Genomic DNA, 24749 nt, shown 5'->3' on the forward strand with positions numbered 1-24749 from the left:
CACGCATGTTTTTGCACAAAATTACATCCTGATGTGCCTGACTCCACTCAGGTTGTAGTTAAACAGGTGTCGGTAATGCTTATTTAATATTGTCCAGCAGGGAGACATTAAAGACCAGAGGGCTTGTGCAAGAAGAATTCTTTTATTACCGTAGCACATACACACCCATCTATAAGAACCGGCCCACTGGCATAACGCACCAATGATAATTCAAATCCCAGATTGCATTGTGGAGAGATTTTCATTGACGAGTTTATTTTAATTGTCAGTGGCGAAACAATTTCTTTGGAAATGACTAAAAAAGAGATCTCTCATTTGTCTGAACATTTAATCTAGAAGTTGAGATTGTTGGGAATTTAATAAGCCGTCTCGGGAAAAGTTAATTTGTGCTTATTCATGTATGAGTAATTTGTCAAAATACTTCAAAATCAAGGTTAATTAAAGCCTGTTATATTGAGCCAGTTTGGCCCTAAGCTCAGACCCTGTCTTTGACTGAGTTTGGCTGAGTGTCCACTGTCCAGCAGCAAAGGGACAGCAGGGTGGATTTAGCTCTTCAAAGCTGTCTATTGTCTGCTAAGTTTACACTTTAGGTGCTGCATGATGTAGGTGGGCTAAGATGCTCTTTCTTCCTCTGGCACATCCTTTACTAGGTAGCCGCTCATTGTGTAAAAAATACAGACATTCAAAGGGGAATTACTGGTGCATATTTTTCACGGAGATTTACAGTAATCGCTTATCGGTCTGCCACGAGGAGAAAATCTGGGCAGGGAAGTGCTGGTGGTGACTTCAAATTGGGAGCATCCCATGTTTCTGTGGGTTTCAGAGCATCTGCATATGCTGCCTGAATTAGGCCACGCTGCCATAGCAAACTGTACCTGCACAGTCCCAAGGGACCACCACGGCTCAGGTAGATTACGGACAATTTACTCTAAAACGATCTATGAAGTGGAGTGGAAGAGGCAGGTGTTTCGCACTAGCAGCTTCATGCATGGCTAAGCCAATCAGATGCTGTGAAGCATTAAGCCCTCTATTTTAACAGTCTCAGCCCATGGAGCAAGTGTCTAAATTGACTTTTGCTTCTTTAACAGTGATGGGAGCACGGATCGACAAACAAGGTGTAACATGCAACGGCCAGAGAAAACACTTTAGAGAGAGAGCAGACCTCCACCAAGGCCGCTCAGTGTCCCACAGTGTGTCAGTACACTACCTTATCTTGTAAGGCTAATCATCAATATGGATCAGGATCTGCATCACTACTAAAAACCTGTACACCCATAGAGAACAGAGAAAACTAGGTCCTATTGGCTTTAACCCTTGGACCATAATATACAGAGGTAGTTTCTTATATCCTTTTTTTCACTTATTTTCACTTAAAAAAAAAAAAAGGTCTATTTTTTCTGCAGAACCGTTGCTACTTTATATCACTACTAAAAATGTGACGTAAAATGAATCATAACTTGAATATGTGACCTATAAACACACACCCCCAGGGTGTCCATGTAAGGAGTTGTGTATTATTCCCAGGGCAATTTACCAAGGGTGCACCAGAGATCCGTACCATGTGAGCACTAAGGGTTAAAAGCAATACAGATGTGTGTGTTAGAGCACCTGTCTTTATTTGAGGCTTTTAAAATAATGGTAAAATACAATTTTAATCTCTGAACTACATACAAATATTTGCCAGTGAACCTAAAACTTCTCCCAGTTTGTACTGTTTTAATGACGCTTATGTGCTACACTGACTGAAGTGTCTTGCCCAAGGACACATCAGCATGTAGACTAGCAGAGCCGGGAATTGAACCCACACAACCTTCAAGTCCAAAGATGACTGACTTTACCACTGAGCTACTGTTGACAAATGTGCATGTATGTCAAATATCCAAATAACAAAAAATGTGAATATTTATTCACCAAACTCCCAATTTAAATTGCAATACCTTTTTCTTGTTTGTTTGTTTTTTAAATTCAAGGTTCAGATCAATAATGACTGTGAAACAGATTTAAAACATAACGACGAGAGACTGCCACATGAGATACCATCAAAATAGTGATTACGCTTCATTTCTAATGAAGGGAAGAAAACGTAATGATTTGAATTCCTTCTGATGTGTATGCATTATATGACAAAATAATGGGACATTTAAATGACAGAGCATGATGAGCTCCGGGTCTGATGTACTGCATAATGTATGTCCTAAATTGCAGCCGTTGCAATTTGCTAAAAGCGTCGTTCCAAATTGGATTTTTTTGATTTAAAAACAATGTGTGAGTGTTCCGTACGCATGTAGTTTCTCTGTTCACTTCCTGTTCACTGCACACTCATGGGTGAGCAGCTCGCCACACCGGTCAATATGTCTTAAATGCATATTGTAAACAGTGTCTCACAGTACAAGCAGTTGGGATAACGTCTAAAGACATATTATGAAGTATTTTATGTAAGACTTTTGCATAAACAATGTGAAAACGTCAAAGTAAGAGTTCATCGGGCTAATTCCGATCATTATTCTGACCTTGTTTGGGCCATAAATGTTACAAAAGCCCATTGCTGAAAGATTTGATCCAATAATGAAACTGTACACATATTGATTGCATACAGCAATTAGAAATGGTGTTCAGAGTGTTTTTAACCTGTCACTATGACAACATAACAAACAACGTCTGAGCACAAATTCCAGCTTTTAAAACAGATGGGCTCTGAAGGAAAGATAGCCACATTTTCTCTCGCAGACCTTTTATTATGATAGCACCCTCTGTAATTTCCTCACTTCAAGATGCCTTGATTATTGTTTCCACGCAAAGACAAACAATCACTCACTTGGTTTAAAAGCAGCTTTTTACACAGCTTTAACTCCCACTTTACCTTGTAGATGCCGCGGTTGCCGGTCGTACGCTCCTCCCTTGGGCACTTCTCCCTCTGCTCGACTCGTCGGAGCCGTTCAGGAGAGAGAGCTCTCTCAGTTGCTCCTGTCTGATCTCGTCATTGTAGTCCTGTGGGAAGAAGAAACAGCACGTCTCGTAAAAAAAAACAACCAAAAAACAGCAAAAAACAGGGACATTTGTCTTCTGACTGCAACAGATGCTTGCAACAGCAGCAAATGTCATCAAATTAAAATTAACTTGACACGCTCAGGAAACACATGGTGTTCCTGAGCAGTGAATAGTCAATGAAGATGCTTTCTTTGGTTATGCTTGTACATATTTTTATTTTATTTTTTCCGTGTGTGCTGTTGACAAATTGCTTGCCGGAAAGCTCGAAGAGAAAATGATAACTAACAACAAAAACGGGCCAAGGTGTTCAAATAATCTCGGGGAAAATGTTGAGAAGAAAGATGACATAGAAAGAAAACAAAGCGGGGCCAAATTATTGCTGGCTCACACGTATCCCGCGATTGACAGTTCGGAATACTTTATTTGTTATCTTGTGATTCCGGACCACTTTTCTTAACCCATTATCACACACAGGATCATTACACCGCAGATAAGGGAGTGGACAAAAGCAGGATTCATTATCTTGTCATTGCTGACGGCTAAACAGCCTTTCGAGCCAAACTCAAGCTAAACATTGGATAAAAATGTTGTTTTACTTTGCTTTTTTTTTAACAACTGAGCAACCGTGGCTGCGGCTGATTTCTCTGGTTGTTAAGTGTATGACGGCCATTTTCTGTTCCCCCTGTTTTCAGACTGATCTAATATTGAGAGGACGTTAAAGGCAGAGATGAAATGATTTCAGCGTCGACTTTGTTCACCCCCCCAAATTAATCGCTTACTTTTACTCTAGTCTTTACAGCTCTGGACACCTTAGTGTGAGTATTAATTGAGCCAATACATTAAGTGCACATTGATTCATTAGATACTATTCTGTCCAGAGTGCTCTGATAAGTGAAAGACGAGATAACATTAATGGGTGTGCGAGATCTGCAAAGTTACATTAAAGCTACACTTAATCTAACGTTCTCCAGAATAAGTGTCCTTTCTTTTTTTTATGACTTTATATGTTTTTATAGCCCCATCTACATCCACTCTCATGAGAATAGCACAAAACAAGCAAGTATTTCCTTCTCTTTGATGTGCAAAGTAATTCCTCTTTCATTATCAGACTCAAATTCAGCAGCTTCAACAGGAAGAGCTTAATCTACCATTAAGGTCTTCCTGTATACGGTACATAATGTTTTTTAACAGCTTCCCTCTAATCATTAGGGATCATTAGACGCTTTGCACACGCGGACCCTGCTATACTCGCGCATCAGGGTCCTGTAGTATCCCACTTCACCATCGGGTGGGGGTACAAGTCTAGACGCAGGGAACAGGATGCATTTCTACCAGAGAAGAAGAGAACAATGCTCTCTCTGACACGTCCGGGTCGAGCGGCTCACAGCCGAGAGGCCCGTCGAGCAGGGGAGTCGGGGTGTCAGTCGAGGCTCGGATTACTACTTCTTCTTCTTTTGGTGAGCGGGGCTTATACGGGCAGAAATGCACTGTCAGCTAATGTGCTCTTTGTGCGCAGTTCCGAAATCTGGGCTAGACACGTCACACTCACACACACACACACACACACACGCGCGGTGCGTGTTGGTAGTATGCCAGGGCCTTAATTCCACATTTCAGCATTGGGTTAGGAGAGTGATTCCCAATCTGGATTAAGCATGTGACGTAGCGGGTACGCAAAAAAAAAAGGATTTGAAACTGGCATACGCCAAAAAGGATATGCATATAGGCTACCCTCTCTTTAAGAGATTTTACTTGATGTGTGCTGGGGGTGCGGGTACATGGCTGAAGGCGTGCAGGACTGTGAAAGGTTTGGGAACCACTAGGTTAGGCAATGATTAAATAACAATAATATAATTAGCACAACACGCATCAGAATGGAGAGGAAAGGTGATGTTAGTGACCTTGAACATGATATGGTTGTTGGTAACAGATGCGCTGCTCTGAGAATCTTCGAAATTGCTGATCTACTGGGATTTTCACTCACTATCGTATATAGGGTTTACAGAAAATGGTCCTAAAATCTCTGGGGGGAAAAAATGCCCTCTTCACGCCAGAGGTCAGAGGAGAAGGGCCAGACTGCTTCAAAAATGATACAGAAGCAACAGTTACACAAATAGGCACTCGGTAAAACCAAGGTATGTATATAGAAGGCCATCTCTGCATGCACACCACGTCAAACCTTGAAGCAGATGGGCTACAGCGTCAGATTATACCAGATAATACACAGTAATAGCTCATCTTTCCATGCACATACTGTTGTAAAGGAACCAGATTTGGTGAACAGATGAACAGATTCTAAAACTGTCATTTTTTCACACCGTGTCACTGGAGAAGGTGAAAAAGAGATTGATTTCCAAATGATTTGAAACACTTTGCACACGTGCCCCTCTTGTTAATGAATTAATAAAGCACGGAGAGCTGTGCTGGTTTGAAGGAGACTGGCAGAGTTTTTAATTGGAAAGCTGGCGGCTTACCCGATGCACAACAAATCTGCCAATGCCTGTAAAAGTTGACTGTTGACAGTGGCGTTAAGGTGAGTACACAGCGATAAACCCCGGCGCTGAGGCTTCTCAGGTCAGACTGTTTACTGACTTAGATTAATTCTGACCATGCGTGACCTCATGCACACACCGTGTCCTTCAAATAGACAAAGTTGGAAGTTTAAAGGGTCAGGACATAAAGAATGGCAAGGCCAGGTCTGAACTGAGTTCAGATTTTGCGTCTTGTGTCTCTTAGTTTTTGTGGTACAAATAGTAGACTGAAAAATGAATTCAGTATTCTTGGACAATGAATCATCTCAGCAAATTTGATTTAATATTGTCGAGCCAGCCCTTCCATAGAACCGTGCGTGTGATTTTAACGTACAAATACAGTTCCTTCCTGCTATATCTTGTATTGTATGGTTTAGGATTTTGTGTTCCAAAGCTTTGTGATCCACACTGTTGTTACCATTACTATAACAGCATCCTTATTGTTACATGCCATTTCAAATGAATGGATCTTCGGAGAAATCCTGGTCATCATAGAGGATGCAGCTAAGGAATAATTCATAATATAGTGTACACTTAAAGCTGAGGATATAGTAATGATGAATTAACGAGCATGTTCAAAAGTTAGATCATGTTAGATTATGTGACATATACCATATATCACCCTATTAAAATAAACAACCTCACAGACAAATGCTCTCAAATTGTTCGTATTGTTTCTAGTTTGAAGTGAATGAAGGACTTGCACTTTGTTACAGTTCAGACACGTAGGATATTGTTTCACCAACATAAATACAACACACGTTTTTCAGGCCTTAACATGGAATTACACTCCAGAATGGAATGGGAACAGGGAGACTAGGGCTGAACAATGAATTGAAATTTAATTAAAATCACAATGCAGCACACTGCAATTTCCAAATCGCAGGAAGCACAATGACCAATACTTAATTACCATTTTATGTTAACATATATGTAATAATATGTTATTGTATTTCAGTAGAAATAATTGCAATTCAATATTTATATCAAAATCCTTTATCCCTAACTCAGGCCTGATCTTTACACAGACTTTCAGACTTTGGACATTTTCAAAGCAATGGGATGGACGACTTTAAAAAGGCACATTTCATTTTCTGTCATCTTTAGCATTCTTTTCCATTCACACTTCACACGTCTATTGGAGGAGCAACAACAAGAGTCTCTGCACAGCACAGCGCAGCAGACGTGGTTCCTGGTCCGCGCATGGCGAGGACGCCAGCGACTAAACCGTATCTTTTTTTTCTGGGGGAATCTCTCTACTCATCCTCAGTTTGTGCTGCACTGCATAAAAACACTACTGGAGTCATAGATAGATTTTTCTTATTCTTCCAAACCACATGCAGCCATGCAACGGCAGCAGCTGCTGAGCTGTTAAGCATCTTGACATTTTGTGTGTGTGTGTGTGCCAAATTCTCTATTTTATGTATATTCATACATTTTTCAACATGAGCTACTTGTTTTATTACTTAACAAAAGATCTCAGTGGGGTTTGCATCTGAACTTCTTTCTTTCTTTCTTGGTGTTTTACAGCCCTTGCATTACTGCCTTCTTTCAGATTAAATCATCCATACTTCCTCTCCTTCTTTCCTACCATCATCCCAACTTGGATTTACTGAATTCCCTCCTGAAATATTACAGTGATGCTAATGGAATCCTGAATCAATCAATGAATAAATAAATAAATAAAAAATCCCCCAGTGTGATACTTTTTCCACACCTGAAATCAGCACATCATTTGTATAGATTATATTTAATCCGCCACTTTCAGAGTTAATGCAGCACAAATTGCACCTTCCTCATTTCCACAGCACGACTGGCGCTGCCTTGTAAAGAGAGCCTGCACACAGTCTTGACCTGTGCTAGGGACAATAATGAACGTAATGATGGGCATTAAGAATTCGCCTCTGCAAAGCCAGGCAAAACCTTTAACGCGGGCTGCTCCGGCTCAAATAAATCACCCTTAAAGTAAGAAACAAGCAGATGTGTCAGCTTTAATAACAGCCATAATTTGTTTGACTTTATACAAAAACAAATTACCGCCACATATCTTGTTCAAGCATCTGTGTCATCCCGTATCTGCCAAAACGCTCCCCGTTGCTTAAACCCGGGATGAGGGCCACAAACTCATTCAGCTGAAAGCTGGATTGCCTGTGCTTCTCCAGGATTTCTCCCTCTCAGCCTGTGTATACAGCAGCAGTCCACACATTTGGTTCATGTTTGCATTTTTCCTCCCCATTTCTCTTGTGCACGCTGTGTCACTGAGCCAACAAGACCCACAGCATTTCTCTCACAGCAGATCTGAAAGCTCTCTTCTCTTACTCATCTCAATGACTGATAAAGCCTGTCGTGGTGGCCCCCGTGTTCCGTTTCTGAATGAGTGCCACAGTATAAACTAATTATGCATCTTAAATTCTAATTGGAAATAGTCACACAGCTTGTTCCTATTATGACTTTTTTGAGATTTATCACCGAAGACGTGTCTGCACACCACACAAGGAGCATTTTCATATCGGATGAACACGAGTGTGGATTTATTTCTCCTAGTTTGTGGGATGTGAGCTGTGGGAGCTCAGAGGAAAAGTGGGTTTTGTTAAATTATAGAGACACTTATTCACAGGGTGACGCCACATTAAATGACTTTTACTTTATTAGAGGAGATGGAAATACATTTGAGGTTTTGTTCAAAGTTAGATGAGGAAAAACGAGACGTTCAAGCAACCTGGTTCAGCAGATTCAAATATGCTGCAGTACGCCCTTTTTGATGTGTCAAATGAATGGATTTCTCATTTAATTATGACCACATTACATTTACTTAACCTATTGGATATATGAGAGTTACATGTTGGCGACACACGCTCTTAAGCCCATGTAGTCAGTCTCCACAGGAGGTCTGATTGCTGATTCAAATCAAGTTGCTCCTAATGCACAGTGCAGCAATTTAAAAAAAAAAAGAGAAAGAAAGGTAGACAGCAGGACGCTCTTGTTCTTTCCACCAGAGGCAGAAAACATCTGTCACCAAAGATACTGACAGATGCCTGTTGTGTTACATTATGTGAAGGTTATTTGCAGTCACATTAGCTCCCTGAGGCAGTGAGCATGGCAAATGATCTTCACTTGTATGTGTTTATTGACACGTATAAAGCCTTCTTCTTTTTTTCTTTTTATTTTAATAATCAGTACATTTGTTAGACAATTATTGTTTCATTACTTATTTATGTAGGTTTGCACATTTTTGTCCTTAAAAAAACTGTTTTTTTAACCATAAAAGTGTCAGAATATCTTCCGAATAAGTGATTTTTGGCACATTTTCCAGAATAACTTTCAAAGTCTTGGAGTTATTTACAATTTACTGCATGTTAAAATAGTGCGTCAACAATTTTAAATGAGTCTTTGTCTCAATGTCCAAAAACTGAAACTACTGTATGTCCAGGCGTTTTTCCAACTCTCTCCTCTCTGGTGACAAAGACGCTGATTCGCCGGCTTCCTGCAACAGCGTGAGTGAAATTACTGTAATAACCACACGTTGGCTTTAATGTGCAACTTCTCAGCTTTCAGAAACTGTTATTGTCATAATTACGGTAACGCAAAGTGCGCTTGTGCAAACGTGTCATCGGCGATACACTCGGTGTTAAAGGGTTAATATTATGTGCACTGCAGTGCAGGCATAAAAATGTAGATCTTACGTGTTACTCGATAAAGGTTTAGCAAAATGTAAGCGCTTTCATGTATCATTTGTAATAAAACTATATTTAAATAAAATGCAGTTCTGACATCGACTGCCAAAACCAATAACAATACTGGCCATGGGAAAAACCATAACAGTCGACCTCTAATACAGAATAAGATCACATTATGGACACAGTGATGTTTTCCCTTTTTCTGACGTCTGCATGTTGACATTTACCAGCATTTTAGGGTATTATTTTCCAATTTCCTTTGACACTTATTCGTTTTGTTGCGCTCCAAACACTATTGGCATCCAAAGTAATGATTTTCAGCCCTTTTCGTCACTTGGTGAAATATTACTGAATTGGTTCTTTCTATTCATCATTGGCACTGCCGGCAGATTTTCACAAAAGATTCAAACATCCGCCTAAATTGTTGGTGCTGCATGTACACTAATTAGAAAGCACACAGACCTCGTGTTTTCTCACGGCACTGGAGTGAAGCAGACTCTGCGCCAGCGTATTTACATTCAAATTAAGATTCAAATGAAATATATCAAAGTGCCTGCAGATCTGAAACAGAACAAGGGAGCCAGCTGACACTTATTAATGGTGTGATTCGCACACGAATGTGACGCCGATTTGCGAGCGGATGTTGTGCTTTTATCACACCAAGGTAAAAAAGCAATTTCACAATACATGTTTTAACATTTCAACATGGTAGGAGGTCTAACATTGCAACGCAGCATCGATTTGGGGTTTGAAAATAATATGTTAATATAATAAAGAACAAATTCCACTAAAACTTTTTTGCCTTTTTCAGAACAAAATAGGCAACAAATGTATCACAGAGACATTTGGCCCCAAATTGTCCCCTTAAACAACCATTGGTCATTGTCTGCGTGTTAGCTTTTAGATGCCTTGAAAAAAACGACAATTTAGCGCACAATTTAGGACTGTTGCGCTATTACTTTTTTTAGCGTAACAGTCCTCAATTTAGCGCAATTCATAGCATAGCGGGCCGACGCGCTAAAATGCGTTAGCTAGAACCCCTATACTGTATATACCAGGGTACAAAAACCCACAAATTAAATAATAATAATTAGTCACCTTATCTTGCTCCATCTGAATCTAATTTCACTATACCAGTATGTGAAGTATTAAATAAGTAATAAATCTGCCTCTTGTAAAAAGCCTGTAGCTGACTGTGCTCGGCTTATTTAAACCACTGTATTTTAACATTGGTGATAATGGTGTCACTTCAAGAGCTCAGTAATTTCTCAGGTGGTACTTGGTATAAAACGTTTGAGAACCACTGACGGAGTACGTTTAATATATTAGAAAAGATTAAACGTATTGTGTTTGTCCGCCCGGATAATGCAATTGGGAGTCAAATTATTACTGCATGTATACATTCAGAAGGACCTGAGTCAGACTCAATCTGGTCTCGGGACTCTGGGGACGCACCACAGTTCCCACTGCCTGGAAATAATAGAATAAGCCGGAACAGTGAGGAAGACAAAAGTGACAAAAATGTGTAAAGTTCCAGGTCGGAATGGTACAGGAGACTGATGTTATGCTCTGTCAGCTGAAAGACGCTGTCAATCAAATGAAGACTTTCACCTCCTCACACACTACATTATGTTAGAAAACAGAGGCTGAGAATTGTGAATACAATTGCAACCTGTTCACTATGAGTAACCGCACCTGCTCCTGCACTCCTGCACCTGCACCTACACTCCTACGCCTTTGTTTTGCTGAGAAGTCTTTGTCCTGAAAATGTGTCATGTAAAAACAAATCGACAATTTCTGGCACTGTATTAAAATTCCTTAAGAGGAGGAGAGTGATAGAGGGAGGAGGACTGTAGCTAAACCCATTCTGTGTTTGTGTATAGTACAGGGGTGGGCAATTATTTTCTTCAAGGGGCCACATGAGAAACAAAAAATATTGTTGACGGCTGGGCCAAATTTGAATTCATTTTAATTTAATTGTAGCTCTTTTACCTAAAAAAGCAGTAAATTGTATTGTTTTGGTGTAAATTCGGCAGCGTACAAACACACAATAAACACAATTACTAACTAGTGTAGTAATTGAAAATATCATAATGAATACTATTATACTATACTATACTACTGTGGTGTAGTGCCGGATGAGTGTGAGATGATGATAACTCCTGAACTTAAACCGTGTTATATATAGAAGAAAGGTACTACGGACATCGCTCTTAACGTTGTCTTGGATATAGTCTGTCTCCGACTCCTTTGCGTGCTCTTCTTCATCAGATAAGTTCTTGTATTTCTCTTCCCGTTTGGTCACGTAGTAGCGATTCAGATCGTAATCCTTAAAAACAGCGACTTGCGTACCACAAACTAAGCACACGGCTTTACCTTTGACGCCTGTAAAGAAATATTTAGCAGTCCATGTCTTGTTTAAAACGCGCCATTCGGAATGAACTTTTCTTTTTTTAACGTGAGCCGACATTTTTAGGGGGCCAGGGGTGACTGGCTAGCGTCACCTGTCGCTGTGCAGACAAATGGTAAAAATGTCCCTTCTCGACATATTTGTGGTTTCATCCCGGAGCATTTATGTTAAAATTCTACGAACAGTGACGTTTGCAGACTCTGGTCCCCACTAAAGTCCAGAGAAGACCAGAATGTGTGTGGCAGTGCATCGGAGGAGAAGACAAAATGCCACATGCCTACTTCAGGGATTAGGTAAATGTCTACATGTTCATTGAGCAGGACGTTTAATACAGCTGCGTTTACATTTTTATACTGTGAAATAACCTTCACAGTCTACGGCCCCTGCAAACGCGAGTAGACCAGTATGAGAGTGTGCAGTGGACGCCTCCAGCGTCTCAGAGCAGAGAATGTTGCTCAAATGTAAATGATTTGAAACCGAAAAACTAAGTGACTTTTTTTTAATCATTCAAATTTGGTAAGGTGGTAAGGTGGTAAGGTGGGTCCCTGTGGAAAATGTGTGGGGTTTTTCTTTTTTCTTATCACTTTACAGGGACTTTAAAGAATTGAATATTTTAAAAGTTCATGGAGGTTGGAAGACTTGGAATGACGAGCCGCCAGCTAAACTGCATAAGCCTGAGGCTGAAAGGGGGATGAATGGTGGACACACTTCATTCCATAAATCACTTCCCCGCCGGTGCTTGTATACGGGGACAAAGACAGTTGTCCACTTGAACCGTAGTTGGATTTACCTGCACATGGAAATGTACTGACTGTCAACAAGTCATAGGCTCAACACTGTAAAAAAACATTCTGTTGTGGCAGGGAACAAAAATGTATACGTTTCAAGATCCTATGCTAACTTTACTGGTTTTCTGGCAGACGGCGGAAAGTGATTTGTATTTTGAAGGGATGTTAACCGCTCACAGCAGACGCAGCTGCATCGTCCTCCTGGCTCAGCGAGCAGACATGCTTGTGAGAACTTCAGCTCTGTATGCGAAGATGCATCAAGTCCATAAAGGAGACTCATGCTGCACAATTCCTCCATTAAGCTTGTCACATTTGCAAAGCCTGATTAATATTTACAGCTTTGACTCAGCGAGAGAACACAACATGCACATTAATTATTGCTAAGTTCTCTTAGGCTAGAAGTTGCTGGAGTCTCGTAAGTTGTTCCATACAGCACTTTAATTGCTGAATACATTATTATGTTTTTTCATTTTTAAGTAAGGGCCTGTAATGTATAGCAGCAGTCGTTGTAGTGCAGAGAGAACAACTTCACCAGTGTGTTTTACTTCTACGTAAATGAACCCCCGGACACTCTGAAGAGTATCTTCTTTCGAAGGAAGAAGCTGGGTTCTTTGCGTTAATAATCTGGTTAACTCTGCAGAAACCACTGACATCCACATATGACAGAAACGACAGTCGTGTACTTACTGGAACAAGGAATTTTTTTATCTCTTCCAAGGCGTGACTCATGCGGGAATAGGCCTCTCCAGGTGGAGCAAAGACTTCAATTAAAACGTGAAGATCGTTACTCAGATGAGCATATTTGGCCTCCCCGCTTTTCCTTAATTCTTCCTCCTAAAAAAAAAAAGAGCAAATGAAGGATTTATGTCGGATGAAAAGAAAAAATTGTAGTCTAATTAAGCATTTGCTCATTATTTTATTTCACTGTGTTATTGTTGTTTAACCAAAATGCAAAAACTGAACTCAACTCAGTGATTCATCATCCAGGGAACAAAAACAAATCCATATCACTGCAGCAATGCAACTCGTCTGATTCACAATCTACATCTGGGAAGATGAAATATTTATGACGCCGACGACACAGAACTCCATCTCTGTTGTTCATAGAACCTGAAGTGTCTCTGTAACGTTCCAAGTGCAACCTACAGTTACATTTATACAGTTTAAAGACAAAGAGACAGTTGAGCATTCATCTCCAGTAGTACACCTTTCAAAAACATGTTTTTAAAGTAGTGCGAAGCCTCACTTGCGCAGGGAGCAAGTTATTATGGAAACAGCTCATCTGACAACTACAGGGGAAAGAAAACGGTGTGAGTAATAGACGACCGAGCGTGGCTTTCTTATCCGTCAGTAGGGATGCTGTCGAATGTTCGTCTCATGCGAATGAAATCTGTGAAGAAGGGGTGAAACATGACCCACGACACACTACATGGTGGGTAACATGAGAGGAAAGAGAATAGCTGTCACTGTAAAAGGTGTTTTCTGACAAATCTTTTTCCACAGAAGACATCTTCAACTTGCCACAGCAGCAAAAATGCAGGTGTACTTAACCTTAATGATGCCAGCGCTCCACTCGGGTGCTTACGGGGACAATTAAATAGAACGAGGACATCATCGCCATGACAGTTTGTACAAACACTCATTGCACACAGAGGATGTGTCACTATGCTAAGTGATCTCCACCGGACTCCCGAGCGGTTGTAATTTTTGATTTTATTTTATTTTTTTTAACATTTCTTCACAACTATGCACAACCTTCTCCACTGAACTCGAATAATCAGGAGTGAATATCGGACGTGACAGGAGGCGGAGAGTGGACACATTCGACTTGCACTCACAGAAGCAGTCGCTGCGCTCTGAACAATTTAGAGAATATTCAGGCACTTAAGAAAACATTCTAGGATTTGCTCATTCCATTCATTCTGCACTGCAGCAGTTGGGTGTTGAGCATCCTGTTCAAGGACACCTTCATTCAGAGACGAGTCAGTGCTACTCACGCACCGCTCTTAACTAGCCAATGTGGGGATTCAAACACGTGCCCCTGCATCATTGAATTGCTCTCTTTTCTCGGAGGAAGAGAAGCCAGTTTTAAGGAAAGATGTCCGACGTGTGAGTCATTTCAAACCCGCCTCATTGAAATGTTTGGGAGATTGTTCTACGGCAGAAAGGGAGAGGGAGAGAGAGCGAGAAAGCTGTACGTCAGTCTCCATGGCTACAGTATGCCAGCTTGTTTGGTCAATCAATATTGTGTTTGCATTGCTGTAACTTTGGGAACTCGGAAATAACAAATTCCCCCCTCAACCTCACAGTGTTTGCTTTGACTCGTCTGAAGTCTAGACTTGGAGAGGTGAAATGAGGAATCTCTGATTAAGCTGTGCTGTGACTCAGCATCGTTTTAAACGGCCTAATACTTACATTGTATTGACCATGTGGTCTATTATGTGTGCATGTGCTGCGATACCACCTCAGTGCTGCATTGATGCACCCCCCTGAGCGACCGGGTGCCTGGCGTGGCAGATATGTGTGATGTTAATGTGCTTTTGCTTGGAAATGGGACTTGCGTTACAGTATCTCTGTGCCACACTGCCTTGTGACCGGCTGCTTTGAACGGCAGCCAGCCCTTATTCAAAACATCCGGCGCACAGACTGAGAACACAGAGTTAAATCCAATCACTACACAGCAGCACACAGTGTGTGTGTGTGTGTGTCTCCCATTGACCGACAATGACATGACATGCTGTCACAATGCACACTGTGAAACGCAATCACAGCCTAAGCGCTGCATGTTTGCATTTAAATAAACTAAACCGGTTCACCGTTCTTGACATTTTAACATGTCTTTACTGCATTTTTAATGTTTAATTATGTTACTTCTGCCACTGAGACAATCTCTCTCTCTCTCGCTCTCTCTCTCTCTCTCCCTCTCAATCAAAAACAATAACAAAAACCTAGTTTGACGGCACGAGGGAGCAGCATTGGATCATGAGCTTCGGCTCACTTCCTCTTCCTCATTAAGGTATTGGATCATCTCAGTCATTACAGCAGTTGTTTTTTAAACTTGTCTAAGTAAATCTCAGCTCCACTGAGGAGCAGGTGACATATGTCACAAATGTAACACGACCCGTACCAGTTTTAAGGTAAAAGCACTTCATAGTATGTCAGTTCTTTAACCCCTTAAAACACAGAGCATTTTGGCGGCTTTTTTTCCATGTTATATGTTTAAATGTACAGCACACAGAGGGTACAGTATAAGAATGTGCAATACAGAGCATCTTATATCCTTTTTCTCCCAGCACAACCTCGGCGATCTGATGAAAAAAACATCATTTTCACCAACTATAGAAACACACTTGAGCAAAAAGTACTCAAAATGTTTATGAACAAAAAGAAAAGAAAATGCAATATATAATGAATCATAACTTTGACTGAACAACACATAAGACGATGATAAAGCCTGAATATGTGTCCATATAAGGAGTCGTGTATTATTCCCATGGCAAATGATCATGGGTGCACAGATGCGTGCCACGTGAGCACTAAGGGTTAATGAGGGTAAGGCAATTTTTAAAATTAAGTTTAACTCACGGTTAATACACACCTAAAAGTGTGAATTGTGTCAGTGCTGTAAACCGCTGTCAACGTTAAGAGTTGCAGAAATCACGGTATATGTTACACCGTAAAACCACACTGATGTGTTTTAAACCAGCAGTAATGGCTTGTGCCGTGTTTGCTCCTCAACATGGTTTTTAAAGTATTGAAATTCAGCCGCAGCTTCAACAAAGAGTCTTTTGTCATGTCTTGATGTCTGAATCAGATGGTACAGTGATAATAGCGATGTAACTCTATCGCAGCACAGTGAGACCTGCTTTGAGCGCGAACACCACATCCAGCAGCCTGTCTGCGTACATGCTCGGATAAGTTTGGCTCCAGGGGACCACAAGTCAGCAGGATAAATGACTTCGGCAAAGAGATTCAGTACTCCGCGTTTATAATTGACTATTTCACAATATGCTATTAAGCTACATACTGAAAATTTCCATTTCCGTTTTCTTCTGCATACGTTAGTCAGGTTAAAAACGATTCATTTCACTCGAGGTTGTCGCTTATCTCCGTCGAGCTCAGATGTTATTTGTTCAGGTGTTCTTCGTTCTCTACTTTGGAAAATGTTTCTTTTTGAATATCCAGGGCCAACACAAATCAATATCTTTCTCACCTTGTCTTTATCCCTCATGGACCCTTTGCCAAGGATGGACATCTTCACTCCAGTTTCCTCCTGCAACCGTTTCATGGAATTTCCCCGTGGTCCCAGCAGCTTCCCAACAAAATTAAACTGTGACAAAGGGCAGAGAGAAGGAGACTACGAGTCAGTGCTTTCAGAATATGGTTCGAAAAAAAAGAGGACAAATAATGAAAAAGCTGAGTCATTGGTCCAAACGTCTTTATTTCCGACGCAGTCCCTCACTCTCTTAATGTCTCGGCTGTAAAAAAATAATTTGAGCCAAAGGAGAAAAGGTTACCCATAGGATATACTTACTTTACTGGCCATTAGTCATCTATTATCAATACAATCTCACATTCCATTTACCATTTATCATGTGAGAAAACGCTGTAATGTGGCCCGCAATAAATCAATATAATTGTGCTCTCTATGTACATGCACATTAAAAGTGAATAGGACTCTCATCTCATCTGAGATCTGGCAAAACGTAACCATCCATCCTTTTTTCCCTGAACTGTGCCTTGGCAAGTCCTGTCTCTTGTTGGTGTTTAGGATCATGCATGTTCTGCCAGGAAAACAAAAAAAAAGAAAGAAAGGGGACGTGGGCTCAAACCAATAATGTTCCTGAGACTGTTTAAGAGGTCAGTGCTGAGATAAAGTCAGAAATAATGAGTTTCTTCCCAGTGGGAAATTAAGTAATACTATCCAAATGACAAACTCTCAGATTCAAGCCTCCGGGCTTTGACTATCATTTCCCGCTCACTGTGCATCAGCCAGTGTTCATATTGAGGGAAGTAGCTTTAGGTTGTAGCAGAGACAACTCTGCAGAGATTAGCAGCGATTAATGCGAGAGGTGAAACTCATAACTGTAGTCGAATGGATTGTTTTTGAAGAAACTAGGAGAAGAAAAAAAGAAATCTTACCAAAGAAAGTGTCTTAGCTACTTTTAGACTGAAACTGTCACCTGCATTACATTGGATGGGAGGTAGCACGCAGTATAAAACGCAGTATATCTGGATGTATGAAGTCATACGGTGGCTGCGATGTGTCGTCATAGCACGAAGACATGTGTGAATTCGCAGCTTCATCAATGACGACGGCAGAGCCAGTGCTATTCACAAGTTAATTACTGATTTATGGTTTTCCGTTTGTATTATGGCATGTTGCACCATCTACCCCCGCACACCCAATAATTATACCTGTAGGACTTTGACACTCAAGTTGCAAGAAGAGTTAGTCAAACAGAGAGCTGCAGCCATGGGGTCAAAAATGCCAAATGTTACCAAACCTATTAATTCATTCATTTATTAATTCATTCATCTTCTACCATTTTATCCAGCAACTGATGCCAATCCCATAGCTGACATAGGGCGGAAGGTGCGGCACACCCTGGATAATTTGCCAGTCCATCACAGGGCCACATAGAGACAAACAACCATCCAATGTGTGTCCAATTTGCCTAATCCCCTAATCTGCATGTTTTTGGACTGTGGGAGGAAACTGGAGAAGCCAAAGAAAACCCATGCACACATGTGGAGAACATGCAAACACAATGCTTCTTGCTGCACAGGTAAATGAATCAGATAGATCTGACCAATATTTTGAAATTGGGAGGCAGTACCTGTTTTGAACACTAATAGCAGAAGTTTTACATATTTAATAAATCATTATGTTGAAATTGAGTGCTTAACCTTTTGTTATTAGACTCAAACTCATACGGGCTACTTATATACCCCGGTCTCAATCGCTGACTTTTGGATACGACCTTCAAATTAGTTATTCGGTGTTGGATGAGATGATAAAAGACCACCTCCAGTGCTGAACAGGTGGTCAGCCAACCACCACAACATACTCTGGGCCAACCCTAAAATGATATTAACCTTTTCACAAAACAGCCTCTCCCACTGTGTACGGCTGAGCAGTTCATAACTTCACTGCCAGCTGTGTGGCTGCTGCAACTCAACTCCTGCACGAGCACACTCAGCTCATGCCGTGCGCGTGATTAACGTCATGGGTAAATGTTACATCTTCGGAGGCACCAAGGACACGGAGATGGAACCAGAGCTTTCCCACTGCCCTTGCCTGCCCTCTGATGTGAATGATTAAGACACCTTCTGTGGACACCTTTTGTCACATGGATCGCTTTGACGGGTCTCTCCTACAGCCGGCAGGGAGCTTGGGAGCAGATGGTGGCTGCAGCAAAGTCAAGAATGTGCTCGCTGGGTGGTAGGAGAAGAGTGGCCTGTTTTCATTAAGCTAATGAATGTCTGGAGCCACTGTACTGCTCCACGGCGAGCAATTTGGATTTCAGAAAGGGGCACGATTCAGTGTTAAATGAGGTTTGAAATGATGTTATGTGCCCCCTGCAGTCTCAACACTGATAACTATGCAGATATTAGAGGGAAGGGTGTTGTCAATGCAACAATTATGAACAACATCATTTTGGATATTGAGCAAATATTCTGTGATAAAATGGGTGAACTAATCCACTTATTTGTGTTTGTGAAAGCGTAAATGACAAACATTTAATTGAGAGCTTTTGTGCGGGGTGAACTCCAACGTGCCAATCTGCAAACTCTAGTTTCACACAGCTCTTTGTTGTGTATCCCAGTATCCCCTAATGTATGTATGTCAACAATCCGGCTATGCACAGCAACCTCGTCTTACACAAAATGTCACAATTGACATGTACGGTGGCCTTGAGAATTAAAAAAAAGAAAAGACAGATTTTGGTCATTTCCAGTGTGCTCCACGCACCGCTCCCCAGCCCCGATAGCGTCGCGTCAGGAAGGGCATTCGTCAAATCAAATATGCGGATCATCCGCTGTGGCGACCCATAGAGAGGGAGAAAAATAAAGTCTTTTGTTTTTCTTTGAAAAGGCTACGTCCACAATGATTTTAAAGTTTACTCAGGCACTGTGAGCAGTTTTCCACTTGTATTTGTGATCTTGCCATTATATGTAGAATTTTGAGGATTTCCATCATGTAGTAAAACTTCTGCATCACTCATTTTGGTTTGAGACGCTGAAGAAGCTGGCATATGTGAACACAAGGGCAGTGGCAATTGTTGTTTGGTGACTAAATTGACTAGTAAACAAACCTAGTCCAATAAGTCCAATAAATACAAGACTTTAAGTGCTCACAGCAAAAACTTATAGTTAAACTATAGAAAGGTCCTGTAAAACACAGTAAAAACACACACGCAATCATTAAACCCAGGTCCAGTTTGATTTGTCCAACACGACAGCCAATGTGTATTTAGAGCGGTTTATTATGCTCTAAATGTACTGTGAAACTGGTGAATTGGTTCCTCAGTCCCATTATGTTTTATATTTGTACATATTTACAATTCCTCGTTTCATGTCAGGGGAATTCCACTGATTTCACACATCAAAGTGGGTTAACAGGTCCTGAGGAGAACGGGCCGGGTTACTCCTTGCATATGTGGGAGGTTATATGAAGCCTTTTGTGGCTTCACAGGAAGCCGTGCGAAATCTGATTAACTGCCTCGAGAGTCGGGGGTTGGTTCAGTCTGAAGACTTTCGGGACTGAAAATGAGAAAAAAATATACTCATAAATCTGGCAGTGGTGACGAGATGAGATAGGTTAAATAAAACAGCAAGGACGGAACGATGTTGTCGCCACTATGGTTTTATGTGTTTACTTATTTATGGGAAGTGTGGAAATATTGACAGTTTGGAACTGTAACACAGCAGAACCTAAAATAAAACAAATTGTCAGCTTAGACTTTGTAAAAAAAAAAAAAGTAAGTGCACGGTGGCCACACTTTAGTGCGGTGCACTGGGGCCAGTCAAGATTTGCAGATGTCCTGAGGCACTAACTGGCAGGTTAGCGAGCTGTGCTATTGGGGAAGTCCAGGTCTTGGCTGATAGGAGGATTAAAGCCTCAGGTAGTGGTATTTGCTTTAATGACAGCTAGGGATGACTGGGCTTTGAGTCTGTCAGAAGACTGTGTCCTGTGAGCTCCACACACATTAAAGGCGGCGATGAGTGGTTGTTTGGCGTGTGCCTGACAAGCAGAGGAGATTTAATGTTCACCTCGTGAGCTTTTCAGAGAGGGATTCAACTCAGCAGAGTGTCTGAAGAGAGAGGCTGTCTCTCTGTCGGGGTTACAGCTAATAATCTTCTGGGGGTTTTAAAACTTTAAGATGACCGTCTTAGCACTGGCTACTAATATTTAACAACACTGATAAATTAAGTGAACTCTTCTACTTATTTGCATTTCTGAAAGCATGACAGACAAACATTTAATTGAAGGCTTTTGTACATGATGAAATCTAAAATGTCAATGTTTAATGCCAGCTCTTTGTCATGCATCCCAAAGTCTACACAATGTAAAGCGTTGGAAGTTGATAAACTTGTGTTCTCTCTGTTAGCTTCTGTTACAGATTCTGTCCCTTTCTGTATTTCACATTCTGAATTTGATGACGTAAATTTGATGTGTTTGACTTTCGTTTGTTGTTTGTTTCTATACATGTGACATGTGAAGAGAGCTCCCTCCTCTGTGGCTCTTCCTGAGATGTTTTGTGGATTTTTTTTTGAGGGTCTAAGGACAGAGGATTTGGGGCTATATCATTAATTTGACTTGACTTTTGTCGCACAAATACTGTATACGACAGCTGAGCCACTAAACGTTGTCACACTGTGGCTTTGAAAGTAAAAACACATAATTGTTCGTCATTTTTCCTTGGGAAACGCTGCTTTATTCATACTTAAAATCCAACCACTGAAAGTTTACTTTTTCACTGCGAGTATTTGACCTTTTACTTTTGTGATACTGACATTGTATCCAGGATTTTTTAGGAATCACCATCACGCAGACCGGGTAATAACGGTAGAGAAGCCATCTCCCGTGACACAGATATGTTCAAGTGTCTGGAATCATTTACATGCAGATTGTATTGTATTCTTCTCACAGCAGTGTAATGAAAGTCCAAAAACCTCCTGATAAAGATTTGCATAAGGTGACAAAATGACCTAGATCCTCCCACATCTTGATCACGACAAACAGAAGCAGACTGCGCTAATAGAAACGTCACAAACCTCATTAATGTGTAAAGCCTCAAGTGTCGCCCAGATGGCCTCCACGGAGAAACTAAACAACGCAAATATCATGATTACTGTAAATTCTAACAAGGGACAAACAAACGTTGACAGACTGTGTTTGCAGCCCAATAATGTTTCCTGATAAAATCAATCCCTACAATCTACAGCTCTCTTTTGCCACGTATGGCCTTTAAATGACAGGTGACAAAACCAAGTTCCTTTCAAAACTGAATATCTCCATTAAAAAATATATCTATTGCGCAAGTATATGCAATATGCAGCTTTTTACCCGTGCTATTACTGTATGGGTACTGCATACACCCCGATTACCGGTATACAATAGCAACAATTAATTATTAATGTCAAAATGTTCACAAACACTTCTCCTCTTTTTTTACTCTTCCACCTGCAATTTGAATTTGCTTTAATTGTGCTGACTTGTTTCTTGATTTTGTCAAAGCAGATTTGTCCCAAAGCAGAATTGTGATGTTATCATAAATGGCGGTTAATTCTGATTCAGACTGTATGGAACACTTATCAAAGCAAAACACCTTTCCATAGGATAGGCTTTTTCTTCAGGACACTGACATCGCAGGGCAGACAAAAACGGAATTTCTTTACAGGCAGCACTTAACTGTTGTGCTACTTAAAGGTTACAATAACCCACGACTGATAAGCTCGAAACTGTGGCCTCCAGAATAGACAGAACACAATTGAGTGTGTTGCGGTTTGTGTATGTACCTGCAGACTGGAGCTAGAGCAAATAACCGACAGAGACAAAATAGCTCCATCTGTCACTTCTTGCTTTTTAACCACAGTACACCTCTCATTAAAAAGCAAAAAAAAAAAAAAAAACGTGTTTAATAACTTTACCATGCACATGAAACATGGTCCCAGCGCTGCACTCAGACTTGCAGATACTGAAAATCCATTTTGTGCCCCAAGGTTATGAGATGCTAATCAAGCTGTCTCATTAAATGGCTGAGTCCAAATTCTAGTTAAGTGATAATGAAAATGACTATGCTGATTCACCTTAAATCTTACATTAGTAAACAGAAAATGACTGTCCGTGTTTAAGTGCAATGTGCGATCATTTGTTTACATGTCAAATCTGATCACGGAAAGCGCAGGAGTCAAAGGGGACCGAACCCTAACCCCACTGTCTCTACTCCTGCATTTGACCCAGATCGACCCTGGTTTTTTTTTCAAGGTTTCATTACGCTTGTTTTTTTTTTCCAGGGGAGATTACAAACAGAAAGTGACGGTAATGTCACTGCAGGAACCCTTCAAGGCTACAATACTTTATCTTGACAGGCAGCAAAACGACAACAAATCTAAACGTGGAGTTTAAAGGGAGTACGGCACAAAACACACAACGATTCCCCAAAGAAGGATGTGTAAAGCTGGGACCAGACTGTAACAAGATGTCCCATCCCTCCAGGTTTTATTCAAATAGATCTGTGGTGTAGCGACGGCAGGTTTACCAATATAAACATGTGAATTTTTCCCCCTTTTTTTTTAGTATAGCATCATTGGAATTTATTTTATTTTAAATTGCACATAAAGCCTGATTTCCAGAAAGTAGTAAATACTATATTAGAGTTATCTTATGTTTTGTATCATCCAAAAAATTGATAATAAAAATAAATGTCTACGGTTTAGATGATGTTTCACTTCCAAATATTTGTGACAACAATCACATTTAGTGCACCAAAGCTCGCGAACACGTCCCTGGCTCCTTCTTCTTCTTCTTCTTCTTGTGAGGGCTGAACAATGAATTGAAATTTCAATAAAATCGAGGCACAATATTTGCTAAAGCCTTGAAATGAGTGTTGAAAATAACATTTCAGATTAAACATAGTCCTGATGTACATGCTGCGTATTTCAAGGAAAATTAGAACAATAATGTAAAAATGCATCCCCTCGTTCCCTCTAATAACGTGAATCATAGCGCAATTTCAGTCCAAATAATCGCAATTAGATATTAATTTATTCGTTCAGGCCTACTTCTTCTAATATCATCGTCACTAAATGCACCTTAAACTGAGATAATGTGTGAGGATGAAGCACAGAGGAGAGCAATAACCCACACTGAAGTGAGAGTTTTGAAACGCAGCCTCCATTATTGTCGGCACAACAACACTCGCGCATTCAAATGAGTCTATAATTGTGTACCACAAAGACACGTCCCATGAAAACTCTGTGTTTAACAGTTCAGTGTCATTAATCTTTCATGTGGCGCAGCGTCGTGCAGGACAGTTTTCCAAAGTGTTAATAGTTTGCATTAAATACAGATGTATGATATTTTACACGCTTTGCTCTATATCACCAGTGACACTAAGTAAGAATGGACTTATGGAAAATAGCAGTGAAACAAAGTGAGGTTGTGAAGTGAAGTAAAATTGATTCGTTTGTGCCTCTAGGTTGGAGCAGATGTTGTCGGAGTAAAAAATCAAAAATATTGATTCGTGAAAACTGGCAAGAAATCATGTCCTTGTTGTGCAAAAATGTCTCATAGCAGTTATATTGCAATGTTTACTGCAATTGTAGATTAAAAAAAAGCATTTTACTGCATAGTATTGTATTCTGTTTTCTCTAATTCAAGTGTTGTTACAGATTTGTTTTTGTTACACAGTAAAAACATACAGTATACTCCGTTTATACTCCGACACTTTCTGCCAGATATTTACAGTGCACACCATTGTGCTCCTCTTCCATCTCCCATTCTCTGCAGTTAACATTTCCTTATCCTCTTTAAGGGGGTATGTTATTGAGCAAATGCTTCATTATTAACTGAAAAGTGCAGTGTTACCAAGATGTTTAAGATAGTGACACTGCAGTCCTGTAGGCTGCTGACAGTGCAATTAGGTCACAGAAACTGTTGTTGGACAATTGCTCTATCCTCCTGAACTCACTGCTCTGCTTAAAGCCCGAACTACTATGCCCATTATTACCAGCGGTTCTGCATTTGTGCCTTTTCTCACACATCTGTCTGATTTTCAACACCAAGCTTCGACGATTTTCCCTAACCAGAAGCTGACTCATACCTGGGATGCCGAGCAGCGGCGAC

At 40.6% G+C, this 24749-nt stretch overlaps 1 protein-coding gene across 7 annotated transcripts in view; it reads right to left on the bottom strand.

Moving 5' to 3' along the window:
• The window catches only part of khdrbs2 (KH domain containing, RNA binding, signal transduction associated 2), a 65128-nt gene that overhangs the window by 22412 nt on the left and 17967 nt on the right, over positions 1-24749 (bottom strand). For 6 of the 7 annotated variants that reach the window (XR_006361914.1, XR_006361913.1, XM_044046686.1 and 3 more), the window contains exons 3-5: positions 16608-16724; positions 13082-13228; positions 2861-2988 (exon numbers count right to left, since the gene is read on the bottom strand). Coding sequence is in view for 4 of the 7 variants with exons in the window: in XM_044046686.1 (XP_043902621.1) it covers positions 2861-2988; positions 13082-13228; positions 16608-16724 (392 nt within the window). In the remaining 3 variants the exon portion in view is untranslated. The remainder of the gene's footprint in view (positions 1-2860; positions 2989-13081; positions 13229-16607; positions 16725-24749) is intronic. The other variant, XR_006361915.1, reaches the window with a different exon arrangement.

The sequence above is a fragment of the Solea senegalensis genome, linkage group LG15 (assembly GCF_019176455.1).
Source record: "Solea senegalensis isolate Sse05_10M linkage group LG15, IFAPA_SoseM_1, whole genome shotgun sequence".
Taxonomy (NCBI): Eukaryota; Metazoa; Chordata; class Actinopteri; order Pleuronectiformes; family Soleidae; genus Solea; species Solea senegalensis.